At 40.7% G+C, this 12661-nt stretch overlaps 1 protein-coding gene across 1 annotated transcript in view; it reads left to right on the top strand.

Annotated features, from left to right (window-relative positions):
- The window catches only part of MMP20 (matrix metallopeptidase 20), a 47257-nt gene that overhangs the window by 18305 nt on the left and 16291 nt on the right, over positions 1-12661 (top strand). Inside the window, exons 7-8 of the mRNA XM_055272912.2 lie at positions 9773-9909; positions 10935-11091. Coding sequence (XP_055128887.1) covers positions 9773-9909; positions 10935-11091 — 294 coding nt within the window. The remainder of the gene's footprint in view (positions 1-9772; positions 9910-10934; positions 11092-12661) is intronic.

Raw genomic sequence — 12661 nt, 5'->3', positions numbered from 1 at the left:
ATGGGAGTAGGGTGCAATGATTTCCAAAAAATTGGATTTTACTAATGGTGTTGATTTATAAACTTTTTCACTCACAAAGTTTTATTCTTTCCTGTCAATGAATTTTAATTCTCATCCTTTATATATTATATGTTATTCCAATGAATAGATATATTATTACTTAATCCCATGCTGGATTACTTCTAATTTTTAAAAATTAGAAACAGCTTGAACTAAATCTTTGACAATGGACAGACACTCACTTTTCAAAGGCAAATTACAGCCAAGCCCAGGAACCCAGGCTTTCACAGCAGAGTCAGTGGGTGGCCTCACTGCTTACTGATGAGGTGATCCCCAGCAAGTAACGTGCCAGACACATAGTGTCAATAAATGGCAGTTACTATTCTTAAGAGTGGGAATCAAAAAAATATTTACAATGGCTGGGAGACTTATAAACAACTTCAGGTATTTAGAGAACCCAATTGATTCTTTTGTGTTATTAATTTTCTGATGATTTTTTATTTTTAAGACACTGACCATTGATATTTTTCTGGAATATTACCAAAAAGTACACCAAATGGAATTGGTAAGCAATGACCCAGGAGTGGCAGACCAGGCAGGGCAGGAGGAGCTTGGAGCACATCTCTAAGTAACCTTGGCTTCACCTAAGGGATATCATTGTCAGTCTCCACACTCCCAGACCCTGAAATAGCATGTAGCACTCATTCAGTGGTAAAGCAGTGAGGTGCTAGCCATCATGCAGGGTGTAGCTTATTCTTGTGGTAAATATCAGAGGTTGCAGTGGGGGCAAAGGAGGCAGTGAAGTCAAAGATATGATACCATTTCATTCAATGATCATTGTTTTCTTAAAAAAGGCAAAAAAAAAAAAAAAACTCTATTCATCAAACTGTGAGCATTCAGTAATTACTAATGACTACTTAAAGTCAATACATCTTTTGACATAGTCTTGATTATAAATACTGAGGGTGATAACAGACTAGTAAGTGAGAAATTGGTGCAAGAGACGTCTAGAAATGAAAAATCAGCAGAGGGACTACAGAAGGAGAGATGGCCTGCTACCATGTATGTATCTGCTTAGTCACCACCTTCTCATCTTCTTCCATTTCAGATTCAATGAGCTATTGGGGTAGGGCAGATGATTCCAAAGAACTATAAGCAGGATGGGGAGTCAGGAGTGGCACTGGACTTGCCACTAACTCACCATGGCACCTGGAGCTTCTCTTCCTTTTCTATAAAGTGAGGGAGTTGTCTGTAATAATAGTGACTTAAAAGTGTTCAGTAGTTACTATGCAAAGCACTATATTATCACATCCTTACAATTCTCCTGTGAGGCCTGAAGTATTGTTCCTTTTACAAGTCATAAAAAGGATAAGCAACTTGTTTAAGAGTACATAGCTAGGAAGAGGTGGAGCTGGAATTCAAACCCAAACTAGCAAACTTCAGAGCCCATGCTCCTAACTACCCTGCTGTACTGCCTCCTAAAGTGCTGTCCAGAGCTGGAATCCCATGACTCTATAGCTCTGATCCCCTACCAGCTGCCGCTAAAAGTCCCAGAGTGCTTGCTAAGCCTGGACAAAGAATAAAGAATTCTTTCAAGCCACAGTTATAATTGCAACCAGGGAACCACTGATTATGAAAGAGCTCCCAGTCTCTTCTCTCCCACTCAACAGCCTGGAATTCCCCGTCACCAACAATGATCTGTTGATGGGACATTTCAAGCTGTGGGCATAATAACCACATGGTTTGTTTCCAAAGCAAGATGGAATGCAGTACCTTTTAAAGTCACCGTGAGATTGTCAGATATTCTCCATAGTGTGTAAATGTACATTCAAATGTTCTGTGTGAAGAGAAGTAAGTGTTAGCTATAATAAGTTGAGAGGCATATATATAGATAGATATACTTAATGAACATACACTTACTTTTTATAATAGATGACAAAATTATTAAGGCTATATCAGATTTCCTCAGCCACTTAGGGAAAATAAGAGAGAAATGACTGGAATTGTAGCCATACCGAAATTATATTTACATCTATCACATTATGTTGGGTTTTGCCCAGTATAATTTTAAGGGTAAAATCAAGAATATCACACACAATCGTCTATAAATCTTAGAAGTACAATAGATTTTACAAATAGAGTAAGCATAAAGGTTGATCATGTCCAAATCCTTCAGTGTAGAGATAAGGAAAATAGGCACAGGTTTTTTGGCCTCAGCAGACCCTCCCATGAGATCCAGGTCTTCTGACTCCAGTCCAGAATCTATCCTAGCACTAATATAGAAAGCTTTCTGCCTATGAAATGAAACTACCAAGAAAAGCACTGAAATTTAACCTCAATGAACATATGCCCATTGACTGTTATGCATTTGAGTTAGTAGGAAGAGCACTTACGAGCTGTTCCTTTGCTTCCACGCCCTCTGCTTGCAGGTGGGGTAACCAGCCACAAAGAGGGGGATGTTCATAGACTATCTAGGTTTCCCAAGGATGTCTAACATGTTTCTTCACATTTGTTTTTTTTCCAAAATAGGATTCTATATATTTTTTTAATCTGTCACTAATTGTCACATTTTAAAAGATGTTATGTACCTTAAATTAGAAGGCAAAGAAAAGCATTTTTGGCCAGGCGCGGTGGCTCGAGCCTGTAATCCCAGCACTTTGGGAGGCCGAGGCGGGCAGATCACAAGGTCAGGAGATCGAGACCATCCTGGCTAACATGGTGAAATCCCGTCTCTACTAAAAATACAAAAAAAAAAAAAAATTAGCCGGGCGTGGTGGCAGGCGCCTGTAGTCCCAGCTACTCGGGAGGCTGAGGCAGGAGAATGGCGTGAACACAGGAGGCGGAGCTTGCAGTGAGCCAAGATCGCGCCACTGCACTCCAGCCTGGGCGACAGAGCAAGACTCTGTCTCAAAAAAAAAAAAAAAATTTTTAAGGGTTGTGCAAGTAGGAATTGGAGAGAAGAATGGACGTATTAATAAAAGGCATTCTGAGGACTCACCAGCAGGATTAAGACACTAATTGGGTGAGAAGAACAATGGAAAAGGAAGAGTTAAAGCAGGTAGAAGCCTCATGGCTGAGAGTATAATATACAGCATTGTTCACTTAGAAAAATTCAAAGGATTTGTTGGGAACACAATGTAAAACAGGCTTAGATGTATCGGATTTAAAGCAATGACAATTTTCACGGAGTTTCATAGAAATAAGCTAGTGCTCAGGAAAGAAGTCACAGCTGGAGGCTTCGTGGGTTTTGAATCTCCCACATAAAGGAGACAGTTAAAGATGTGGAGATGAAAAATAGCTCTATAGAGAGAATGAGGAGAAAGAAAAAAAAGTCTAAAGAATGAGCCTAGGAAATGGGAGAAAAGGATTCAATAACAACCAGAGAGATTCAGCACTCCGAAAATAATAACAGTAAGAATAGCCGACACTTCGTGGTCATTTGCAATGTGCAATGTGCTATGTGTTGTGCTAAGCATTTTACAGACATTCACTCATTTAATCCACACTGTCATTGTCCTCAGCTGGAATTATAACTTAGTTCTGTTTGACATCAGAGACAAAACCCCTGTGATGGAATCCCAAATAAACCTGGGAAAAAAGGGTGTATTTTTTTTAAGTGATCAACAGTGGAAAATGTTGCCAAGGTCACCAGACTGAGGACTGAAGAAAAGGGACTGAGTGGTCGGGATAGTTTGGAATATAGTCACAGCAGAGCAGTGAGGAAGAAAGCCAGATCATGGAAAGGGGTTAAATAGCAAATGGGACCGGGTGCAGTGGCTCACACCTGTAATCCCAGCACTTTGGGAGGCGAGGGGAGTGGATCACTGGAGGTCAGGAGTTCAAGACCAGCCTGGGCAACATGGTGAAACCCTGTCTCTACTAAAAATACAAAAAAAAAATTAGCCAGGTGTGGTGGCAGGTGCCTTGTAATCCCAGCTTCTCGGGAGGCTGAAGTGGGAGAATCACTTGAACCCTGGAGGCAGAGGTTGCAGTGCGCCAAGATTGCACCACTGCACTCCAGCCTAGGTGACAGAGCGAGACCCTGTCTTAAAATAAATAAATAATAAAAAGCAAATGGGGGGAAACAAAAGAGTTGAGATAGATCGTTCATTTGAGAAGTTTGTTAATAACAAAAGAAGTTAAGATAATAGTTGGCAGTGGCAGCAGGGCCAAGACAGGATTTCAAAGAGGGAACTGTTCATGCTTGAAGACAGTGGAGATAAAGAAATACAAGATGCTACAGGAAGGAAAACAATAACAGTAACCACTATTTCTGGAGAGTAGATTTGAAATTGGGAATTCCCAGGATGCCATGGGCTTGAGGTAAGCCCACCATGGAACGGGAGGAAGGCTTCCTCCTTCGCATTCTCCTTGAGGATGTGTCTTTTCTGGCTGTAAGATTGCTTCCCTGAAAGCCAATAAATGGCATTATGTGTACTTAGAGCGGTTCTCTGTGATCTATTAAGAATTCAGATAAAGAAGCAGAGGTGAAGTAAGATCCCTGACTCATTGTCCTTTCTTCTGAACCACCTGATTCTGACAGAGGAGGGGCCCTTTGCATGTTCACAGGTTATGGCTTATGAATATGGATTTTCACAGGCTCTTCAGATGGGTACAAACACTCTTAAGGGCACTATGCACAGCTTTGACTATCATTAATCCACACCGCTGGCTACACATGGGTTTTTAGTTGTATGAGCTATATTTTTCATGGGTTCAGTGAGGTGGATGATGCATGGTTGATTTCTTGGCTTCTGACTCATCCTGAACTAAGCAGCCCTGGTTAATGAGTCCTATAGAATGAATGGCTTCTCAGCCAATGACATGACAGTTTGTACTTCAAAGTTTCCAGTGAAACAAACTAAGAAGGAAACTTGGCTATATTGATAAACTCTAAGTTTATATTCTGCATATCATCTATTAATTTGTAGAGTAAAAACGTGTCTTTTTAAAGTATCTACAAATAAGAGTAGTCCTGAGTTTATAAAACACTTTCATATGCATTATCTCAATTGATCCTTTGAAGTGTTTGTGTAGATATTATTCTCACTCTTATTTGACAGTAGGAAATTGAGTCTCAGAAAAATTGAATGACTCACACGAGGTCACACAGCCAGTTATAAAACAAGGCTTCAAGCATTCCCTGTTTTGTTCACTGCACCATATCGCCTAATCTCAGGGGAGTGAGCAGTAATTAAACAGAGAATCAAAAAGATAGAGGCCGGCGTGGTGGCTCATGCCTGTAATCCCAGCACTTTGGGAAGCCGAGGCAGGCAGATCACTTGAGGTCAGGAATTCAAGACCAGCCTGGCCAACATGGTCAAACCCCGTCTCTACTGAAAAAAATACAAAAATCAGCTGGGCAGGTGTGGTGACACGTGCGTGTGGTCCCTGCTACTCGGGAGGCTGAGGGAGGAGAATCGTTTGAACCCAGGAGGCAGAGGTTGCAGTGAGCCGAGATTGCACCACTGCATTCCAGCCTAGGCACCAAAGCAAGACTCTGTCTCAAAAAAAAAAAAAAAAGATAGAAGAAAGATACCCCTTCCCACAAATAGGAAAGAGGATGACAGAGATCAGAATCTAAGAGAGTGTGAGACTAAAGAGGATGAAAAGTGGGCCACTCATTCAGCTTGTGCTGAGTTGCCTTGATTGTCCAGCAAATAAAGGGTGAAGGCATCTCCTGAAAATAAAAGACTGATGGGATCAGCTTAGGTAGGTGGAGAATGATGGCTGGGTATAACAAAAGAAGACCTTTAAGGCTCGACAACATGCATCAAGTCCCTGGATGCACCAGGCAGCATGCTAAGCCCAAGGATAAAAAGATGAATAATACATGATGCTGGAGGAGGAGTTCAAGGAACTAGCAAAGAGCTGCAAGAGGCCAGGTGAAAGTTATCAGAGACCGAATCTCAAATTTGATGAGTTAGTTACTGTTCTTTGGTAAAAGTGAATGAAAATTTTAAAGAATATGAAACTCGTTGATCAAGTAAGTTCCAATCATCTCTCTGGCGCCCGTTCATTTAGCCAACAAATATGTACTGAACCCTGACTATGTGCCAGCACAGCATTGGATAGTGGGTACATGAAGATAAATAGTGCAGCTAAATATCTAATCAGCAGATCTAAAATATCAATAAACTGCATTGTTTTGCCTTCCTTATCAAAGATCAAATTGTAGACTAGTGATATAATCTGTTTATTTTCATTCCAATACATCCTGCAGCTGTTCTTTTCCAAGAGGCTTATAGATTTTTTTGTTTATATTTTAAATCCATTCACAGATATATAAGGAAGTTACTTGCTACAATTGTTTCTGTGAGTTTTACTTCACTTATTACTACAGTCTATAGCTCTAAGGATGCAAATTGTCTGAGTATGTTGCTGTTTTATTGCCAGAAGACATCATTTTTTTCGTTAGTTTACTGAAATTTTTCATGACTACAGATTCTTTTTGAAATTTGTGATAATTTGGCCAGGCACAGTGGCTCACGCTTGTAATCCCAGCACTTTGGGAGGTGGAGGCAGGAGGATTACCTGAGGTCGGGAGTTCAAGACCAGCCTGACCAACATGGAGAAACCCCATCTCTACTAAAAACACAAAATTAGCCAGGTGCGGGGTCACATGCCTGTAATCCCAGCTACTCAGGAGGCTAAGGCAGGAGAATTGCTTGAACCCGGGAGGCAGAGGTTGCTGTGAGCTTAGATCATGCCATTGCACTCCAGCCTGGGCAACAAGAGTGCAACTCCGTCTTAAAAAAAAAAGAAAAGAAATTTGTGATAATTTTTGTAAGTGATGGATAGCATTTATTTCTATCCTATGTGCACACTATATACATTATACTACATCATAGTGGTGTTTAAAGCAGAGTTTCTTAACATTGACACTACTGGTATTTCGAGCCAGATAAGTCTTTGTTGTGTTGAGCTGTCCTTTGCGTTAGGATGTTTAGTGGCATCCCTGGCTCTACTCATTAGACTCCAATAGCACTGCTCATCCCCAGCTGTGACAACCAAAATTGTCACCCGATATTACCTAATGTCCCCCAGGGTGCAAAATCACACTTGATTTAGAATGACTACTTCAATTTAGTCCTCACAATATCCTACATCAAAGTTTCTTTAGTAAGGAATTTAAGAGTCTACCACTTGTGAAAAGTTTCAAGAGTACGGTTTTCCTTTGCCTGAGCTCGTAATTACTACCCTTTACTACCTCTCATGTTGAGTCATTCAAGATATCACTGTCCCATAACTTCAAATAAAAAGTAGGACTTAGCTTTGCCTAGAGTTGCTTGTTGATTTTTAAGTGAGAAATGAAAGAAAATGCATCTGGCTTTAGAGTGATCAAAGAGAAAGCAGCTGGAAGTCAACTACACCTCATCAGAGACATCACTCAGACAGAGCCTAGTTTTGGGAAGACATATCTGCTCCTCTCCCTCCCCACTTTCCCCACATGGCCTCATCATTATAATATTCTGAAATGCACACTTCGTGTCTTAGCACAGCAACTTATAAGAGACAACATTTCAGAGCTATCTATTGAATTGCATTAATTGGAACACACTTGCTATTCAGGTTTCATCCCAGATTCCCAATTAATCCAAGAAGTAGTTGCAGAATTCTGGATACCCAAAACTGTGTTCATTACGAGGTGGTGGAGAGAAAAGAGAAAAGGGAAGCAGTCCCTCTGGCTTTCAGAAAAGCCCAGGTCTGATTGGACAAAGGGTCAAAGTACCGACAAAGAAAAACCAGAGATCACAAAACTGAGCATGAGCAAGTAGGTGAGATCGGGCATGTGACTAACATCAAGGCAGCTAGAGCCTGAGCTGAGCCCTCTCTGCCCCTCACCACCCAGTGTCCTTTGGGCCAGCAGCCTTTCTGGATCTCAGTTTTTCATCAGTTAATGCATACGCTTTAGATAAGGCTGTGATGTTTGGGGCTTGTGTATTGTCTATGGTGGGTGCCCAATTAGTGGGTAATTAAGGCCTAACAAATAATACCTTTTCAAACTAACAGTATCTATCCATACGGCAGCTTACGGTTTATCATACACTTTCATATTCATTATCTCATTTTATCTTGATAATGATCTCATGATATTGGCCAGGAAATTATTTTTCCCACGTAAAATGATGAAACTGAGGCTTGGAGAGGCTGGTCAGCAGTAGAGTTAAAACTCTAGCCCACATCTTCTGAAACACAATGTGCTTTTCCTTCCGCACCATGATGCCTCTTATGAAACATGAGGAAATATTTATCTTTTCTCAATATATTCCTTTTTTGGATTTTATCATCAGCTTAAGTTGCCTCATCGGGGATACCTTTATTAAGCCCCTAAATGCAATGGGATATACTTCTTGTGTGTTCTCAGAGTACCCTGAACTTAACTCTTTGTAGCACCAATCACTCTGATCGTTACTAATCAGTACTACTAGATTGTAAACATATTGAGGGCAGGGCCAACATCTTCTTCAGTGTTTCATCCTTGATGTCCACCACAGTGCCTGATGATAGGTGCTCCAGAAATATTTGTTAGATTAACTGAATAGGAAAACTCTACATAAAATTTGGAGAATTTCTAAATTAGCCACTAGGAAAGTTCAATGTCAAAATTTTGTTACAGTTTCCCAGTCCCCAAATAATCCTGTGCAGTAATTCTGGGCTCCTAAGAAGCCAAGTAAATTATTTGTGTTTTATAAAAATGATTTTCATCTTCAAACTACAAAACAGAGCACATTACATTGTCAGTTTCAATCCAGTACCCTCATGGGTATACTGCCACAATTTTATGACTATAATATTGGGTAAATGGATAGATGAATTGCTAAAACTTAAATCAATATGTGTGTCTAGATTTTCTGTTAACTAGCCATCAGGCTCAAATATGTAAACGCTTCCAGCACACAATTATGTAGGCAACACCATAACTTATGATTATTAATGTTTTCGCTATTTTTACAGGGTCTAATCAGCATGACTCGACCACAGACTTCTGGTTCATTTACATACTATTCACAATGTCCACCTTCTGGATCATAGTTACCTTTGTAAGGTTTTAACTTTTAAAAGATCAGAAACGGAAAGAGACATTTGTATCAAGTGGTATTTGGAATGGGGGGTGCATAGCTTAAATGTGTAAATAATTGATACTATTACTTTGCTACATTCTTTCATTATTTTGAATATCCTTAAATAAACGAAGGAGAGGGAATCGCAGAAATGTTAAGACAATGAAAAGGGAGTAGAAACTGTTTACCAAGGTCCAAAGAGTTGTGTTTTTCCTTAAAAACAAGGCAAGAGTGGGATGGACACGGTCGCTCATGTCTGTGATCCCAGCACTTTGGGAGGCCGAAGCAGGTGGGTCACTTGAGGTCAGGAGTTCGAGACCAGCCTGGCCAATGTGGTGAAGTGAAACCCTGTCTCTACTAAAAGTACAAAAATTAGCGAGGCATGGTGGCACACAGCTGTAGCCCCAGTTATTCGGGAAGCTGAGGCAGGAGAATCGCTTGAACTGGAGAGGTGGAGGTTGCAGTGAGCCGAGGTTGCAGTGAGCTGAGATCATGCCACTGCACTCCAGCCTGGGCCAAACAGCGAGACTCCATCTCAAAGAAAAAAAAGAAAAGAGAAAGAAAAAAAAACAAGGCAAGGCAAGGCAAGAGCAAAGGGCATTTAGTGAGTGGCCTCTGAGTACATTTCAGTCAAAGTGCAATTTTATATGTAAATCAATCACTGATCTTGATTTTTTTTTTTTTTTTTTTTTTGGAATGTCCCATAGGATTTTCTGGAGACGGCAGGTTCACTTGCGGACAGGAATTCGGCCCAGCACTATTACCAGCTCCTTCCCCCAGCTCATGTCCAATGTGGATGCAGCTTATGAAGTGGCTGAGAGGGGCACTGCTTACTTCTTCAAAGGTACCCTACAGATCCCTCAATGAAAGAAATGGCAGGGCTGCAGTGCCCCATTCATTTGGCATATCTAGCCCTGCCAGCATTTTTCCAGTCATCATGGAGCACATTTCAGTTGCTCTTTGTCCTCAGGTTGGGTATGAAATGCCACCCTACGTTTGTTATGCTCGACATTGTGTAACAATGGAAATGATGGCAGTGGCCCTTAGAACCAAGCCTGTTAGGCTAGTAAGGCACTGTGTTAGGTGATAGTGCCTAGGGAGCTAGAAACCTGGTCCCTGCCACACAGGACCTCTGCTCAGAGTGACAGTGTATAGTCTACTGAGACCTTTTAATAAATAAAAGCCAGTGTGGAACTCGGTGGGAGGTAAACAATGCCCTTACTTCTTTGCTGTGGTCAGAAGCAGCCAGGAGAGGAGGACGCCTTTGACTTCAGGAGGTGGACACACATACCAGTCTCTGGCTCTAGCCCTTTACTATTTGAGTGACTTTGGAAAGTTATCTAATGGCTCTGAGCTTCATTTATTCCTCTGCAAAGTGATTATAGCAATATAAACCTTGAAGATGTGTTGTGACAATGGCGAGCCAATGGAAGTTATCCAGTAGGTGATAACTATCAGTTTTAGCTTGTATGTTCTTGATACTGAGGGATAAGGTTAGAAAGCAAGTGCCAATTTAAGTAAAAATCATGACATTTGCATGTCGCTTGCCCATTCTCTCTCGTACATCTATGAAGGTGAAATGAGATTATAAATGAAGGATATCTTGAAAGACATAATATGTTAAATGTAAAACACAATTTTATCAATGTTATTGCTTTCTTAAGGCATAACTAGGGACTTTTGCCTCCAGGGAAGTTTGAAGTCTTTTACTGAACTGAATAGTTAGAAGCTTATATCTCCTGTTGGGTTATAGCCAAGGCAAGTATCCCATAAACTAACCCCATTTAAGAGCCTTCATAGAAATCTTTATAAGAGAAGTGCATCACCAAGTGGTGCAGAGTTTTCGTAAACTTTAATTTCTGTTTTCAGGTCCCCACTACTGGATAACAAGAGGATTCCAAATGCAAGGTCCTCCTCGGACTATTTATGACTTTGGATTCCCAAGGCACGTGCAGCGAATAGATGCTGCTGTCTACCTCTGGGAGCCACAGAAGACCCTTTTCTTTGTGGGAGATGAATACTACAGGTATGGCTTTTTTCCTTTTTACTTTCTATCTGTATTTAATGAGAATGATTTTAAAAAGAAAAAATCTCTTCCATGAAAGAATGCAAGGCAAGTTTGCAATAGGCCCGTTGACTCTTCTCAGCCACTGGGGTGCGATTTACAGATGGTTGACTGTCTTCAAGATATGGAACCATCCAAATAATGAGTGAAACCTTCATTCAATAATCCCATTGTTTGGTCTGTAGGACATGACACATCCTGATATTTCAATGCACTCATTAACTGGATGCCTAGTGGCCTGAAAGGGTAGATGCAGCATCACCAAATCCCTAACTACCCACTGAGAATGCCTGACTTTGCTGTTATGTGAGCATCAAATGCATCCCACAATACTCCATGATTTGGGGCAAAATGGAGATGGTCCTGACCGTGGGTCTCTTTGAAGGATAGTTCTGCTGGAAGGAAAAGGCCTTATTGCTTAGTCCTTTTATCCAGCCTAGAATATGAAGATCCTTCTTATCCAAAGGAAACCATATAATTTCAATTCCTGTCCTCAGGGGCTTCGTATGAGTAAATCTGAATCAGGTGTCATCTGTTATCCAATCACTGAACATAGGGTCACACCTTATCTTAGCTACTGAGTTTCTATCCTTAGTTGACTCATGTTGAGGAACGAGTGGAGCTCCTTCAAAGCTCACCTCTGCCTCTGCACACCTTTCCTCTGTTCCCAGTTTTCTCTTTTTTGCCTGTTTACCTAAACATCCGAAGAGAAAAGCAAAAGCAGATTCTAAGCAGGTGACAAAGCTAGACACCTTAGGCTCATGAAAGGGTCTTGAAGAAAACAGGAGAGCACCCAACTTTGTTCCAAGAGCTTTCATTTTATTTCCTATCACGTATTTTAAATAACCATTTTTGTGGTATAAAAGAAATTTAAAAACAAATATTTGTCATCTTATTCTATCTGATTCATATTTTCTTCCCCAATTTGGAGTTGAGAAAATAATATAAGTGAGGCACATAAATATATTTCATAAGAAAGCAAATTTCTTTTATAAAGAAGGAATTGCAAACAAATATGGACTCTGCTGACTCTTCTGGGCCACTGAGAGCCCTGGAAACATTGCTCAGTGTCATGTGGTATCATGAGCTGTCACTTCCAGACCAGTGTTTAAACCACTAGGCCAGTGGGTTTTTTTTCTCTCAGACCTTCCTTTTTAAAACATGGTGACAAGAATTCACTTATTTAGGCCCTAATATCTGCAAGACAGAGTATGATTCTCTAAAGTCTTTCTTTAAGATAAGGTGGCTGTAGTCACAGAGCAGATATATAGGAAGATAGGTATTGAGAAATCCAATTCCCCCGGTGAATTTTCAGAGAATAAAATCAAGAGAAGCATGCGTAAGCATGTGTGCTGGAGTATGAGGGCGTTTATGTTAGGATTATTCAGTTAAATGTTTTAAAGTGTGTTCGCAGTGTGGTTCTCAGTGGGGGAATTATCCACTCTCCCATTGTATCTCTTGCCCATTTATCACCTGATCTTTGGTCTAATCTACCACCCACCAGCACCTGAAGTAAAGCATATACCTTCAG

Source organism: Symphalangus syndactylus, chromosome 3 (assembly GCF_028878055.3).
Source record: "Symphalangus syndactylus isolate Jambi chromosome 3, NHGRI_mSymSyn1-v2.1_pri, whole genome shotgun sequence".
NCBI classification, from domain to species: Eukaryota; Metazoa; Chordata; class Mammalia; order Primates; family Hylobatidae; genus Symphalangus; species Symphalangus syndactylus.
Note: the sequence above shows the minus strand (reverse complement) of the source record. Positions and strands in the feature narration are given on the sequence as shown.